Genomic DNA, 3,393 nt, shown 5'->3' with positions numbered 1-3,393 from the left:
GGTCAGTAAATGGAATTTTTCATCTACGTTTCATGATCCACATTTCAAAGGCCCCTACTTGTTTTCTACAGATCTCCACATATGGTCCAAATTTCTGAGGCAGACAGGAAAGTGTAACAGTGATATAAACACGGAAAATAAATGTCTTGGCCCAGATAATGGAACAGGCAATAGTAGTGACATCTAGTGGGAAAATTAAATGCTTAATTAAATCAGGTAATCAGAATATAATCTCATTGTCCCTTTGATAATTATTCCACTCTTATTTGCTTCACGCTTTTCCATGAACATCCTGTACAGCTGATATTGATGCTGACAGCTGGCAATATACACAGTGGAACAGTTTGGCTGCAGAGGGAAGGCGAGTCCTGCAGTATGATTGCTGAGGTTTCACAGACCTCAGCTGGCTTCAGTCTTTGATATATAGAACTCCAAATTGAAATGCTTGAATCAGACTGATGTCCCTATATATTAGGGACCAGATCGTATGAGTTGGAAATGCTCGGTTTTTTTTTCAGGCTAGGCTAGAATTGTAGGCAAGTGGTTATTTTCACATGAGGTTAATAGAGTATTCCAGTAGGTAAGGTTGTGGTGCATATAAATACAAAGAATGATTGAATTACAAATCTTGGCTTTCTTGTACTTTCTGAGTATTACCATGCACCTGTTTGATGTGAAACTATTGTGTACGTAATTTCAGTCTTTGCGATGAATATGAATTGCTCAAGCACTTTGGTCTTTGCGAATATGGTTCAGGATGATGGGTTTGAGTTCTGTTCATTTCTAATGTTGGATTTCAGTGGTTATCTGTTGGCTTCCTTCTGCAGTTGCTGAGTTAATCGGTTTTCTGTTAGTTTCAGATCAAGTTCGAATGGCTCTCCGGACTGGATCTGAGGTCCTCTGTGCTGGGTTTGAACGTGCTGAGCTTGCTGGATGCATGTGGTGCTGGATACACAAGTCACTGGATATATTTGGCACGGGAACTAGCACAGAGGTGTTTTCATCACCGTGTCTAACCCTCCCAGTGCACCTGCCAAGGAGAGTATTACCGTCTCACTGTCGCCACTATGGAGGGCATTATCACCTTAGTTTGCTCACTGAGGACATATTTACCCTCTCAGTCTCACCACCAGGGAGGGGACTGCCCTCTCAGTTTGATCACCAGAGGTTCATTACCCTCTCAATAGAGGGAGCATATTACAATCAGTGTGCTCACCAGGGTGTGGTGACTGTTCCAAATCACTGAGCAGAGTTTGCGAATGATAGGATATCTGGGCAATGCTGGGCAATGTGTGTTTGCAATGGATGCTCTAGATTCAGGGTCCATGTAAATTGGTGCTGCTGGGAGGGTATAGGTTGGAGCTGCTTTCTACTAGGCCTTTCAAAAACTTATCAGGATCAGAGTTCCATGTGCAGTTTCCTGTGGGTGTATTGCTGGATGTTGTTTGGCCTCTTTGTTGGGTGGGGTGAGTTTGGTTAGGCTGGTGCCATCTGTATGAGGGTGGTTGAGTACGGATTGTCTTGTAATAGTTTGGTTGGGTTTGTTTGACTTGCTTCGTGCTGGCTGCGAACACTTGCATTGGTTTGAGTGGTTGAGAGTTTGATGGCCCAGTGGTGATTACTTTGGGTTGAGTGGTCTTGGTTAGGTTTAGGTTTGTAATTGCTGATCATGTTGAAACTTGAGGTTTCAGTTGAGCAGGTATACTGAGTTAGCTGGGTTTACGTTGTCTTGTAGTGTGGATATTGATTGTATCATAGAGCCCCTACAGTATGGAAAGAGGCCATTCAGCCCATCGGGTCTGTGCCAACCCTCAGAAGAGCATCTGACCCAGACTTAGCACCCATCTTACTCTATCCCCTTGACCCCACATTACCTAACCCACCTAGCCTACACATCCCTGGACACCACGGGCAATTTAGCATGGTCAATCCACCCAACCTGCACATCTTTAGACTGTGGGAGGAAACTGGAGCACCCGGAGGAAACCCACACAGACACAGGGAGAACATGCAAACTCCACAGACAGTTACCCAAAGCTGGAATCGAACTCAGGTCATTGGCACAATGAGGTGGCAGCAGTAACCATTGAGCCTGAGACTGAGCGAGCTAGATTCCTCTCTGCGAAAGATGATTAGGTATGTTTGAGGTATGCTATCCTTAGCATCTATTGGATATGGGGGCATTTGTGTTTCCATTGCTGACTCTATTCAGCAGGTCGGTACTGGATGTGACAGATACAGTGCTGATAAGTTAATTTGAGTTAGGCAGGGGGCTGCTACCTTACCTTAGATTGATTGAATTTTCTGTTGCACCATTTTAAATAAATGATATTAACATCACCCTGGGTCAGTTTGCCTGAGCTGGGTAAGGGCAGAGACTGTAGGCTTGTCCAGTGCCAGGTTGGCACAGGGAAAGTGTGGGTGACTCTGGCACTGTGGTGTGCTTAGTGCTGGGTTTGATTGGTGTTCGTGGTGGGTGAGGAGCTGGTAGTGTGGGCGGGGTTGTCTCTGCTGGATCTGAATGACTCTCGGTGAGGAGATGGTGCTGAACCGAGGCAACAGCGGAGACAGGAGCAGGACAGCGGCGAGAGAGCAGTCACTCCGGGCGAGCAGAACCTGAGTCAGTCCGGGGAGAGAGACAGAGAGAGAGGGAGAGAGAGAGAGGAATCGCGAAGGGAGTGGAGGCAGCAATCTGCAAGGAACGGCGAGCGGAGAACGATCTTTCAGCCCTGGCTATGAGGCCAGTCTTCCCGCTGTTCATCGCCTTGCTCCTGCGGGAAGGTAAGAGGCTGGCAGGAGCTGATATACTCCCTGCTTTATTTAGCTCCAGTGCATGCCTTCTGTTGCTTTTTTTTGCGGCTGTGATTTGCGATCTTTGCTGTTGCTGCGAGCTGGGAGCTCTGACTGTGAACAGTGACAATAACTCCTTCTGTTGCCCTACCTGTTGTTGGGGTGGACGGTGTGTTTTGGGAAGAAAATGTTAGTTTTTTTTTAAATACTGCCAAGGCACCTGCTCAACAGGGAGTGTTTTACCCTCTCGCAGTGTCCCCGGGAAGGGGATTAACCTCTTAAAATGCATATCAGGGAGGGTATTATCCTCTCAATATGCCACTAGGGTCTATTACCATGGTCTGCCCAGCAGTAGGGTACAGTACCCTCTCAATATGCCCACTAGTGTTATATTACCATGTGTCTGCCCAGCAGTAGGGTATATTACTCTCTCAAATGCCCACTAGGGTCTATTACCATGGCCTGCCCAGCAGTAGGGTATATTACCCTCTCAATATGCCCACTATTGTTATATTACCATGTGTCTGCCCAGCAGTAAGGTATATTACCCTCTCAATATGCCCACTAGGGTATATTACCATGCGTCTGCCCAGCAGTAGGGTA

At 46.6% G+C, this 3,393-nt stretch overlaps 1 protein-coding gene across 1 annotated transcript in view; it reads left to right on the top strand.

Moving 5' to 3' along the window:
• The first annotated feature begins 2,714 nt into the window (after window positions 1-2,714).
• The window catches only part of kirrel3a (kirre like nephrin family adhesion molecule 3a), a 545,968-nt gene continuing 545,289 nt past the window's right edge, over window positions 2,715-3,393 (top strand). Inside the window, exon 1 of the mRNA XM_048615672.1 lies at window positions 2,715-2,781. Within this exon, the coding sequence (XP_048471629.1) occupies window positions 2,736-2,781 (46 nt within the window). The 5' untranslated portion in view covers window positions 2,715-2,735. The remainder of the gene's footprint in view (window positions 2,782-3,393) is intronic.

Source organism: Rhincodon typus, chromosome 32, assembly GCF_021869965.1.
Source record: "Rhincodon typus isolate 14 chromosome 32, sRhiTyp1.1, whole genome shotgun sequence".
Classification (NCBI taxonomy): domain Eukaryota; kingdom Metazoa; phylum Chordata; class Chondrichthyes; order Orectolobiformes; family Rhincodontidae; genus Rhincodon; species Rhincodon typus.
This window is presented reverse-complemented; position numbering and strand designations above follow the sequence as displayed.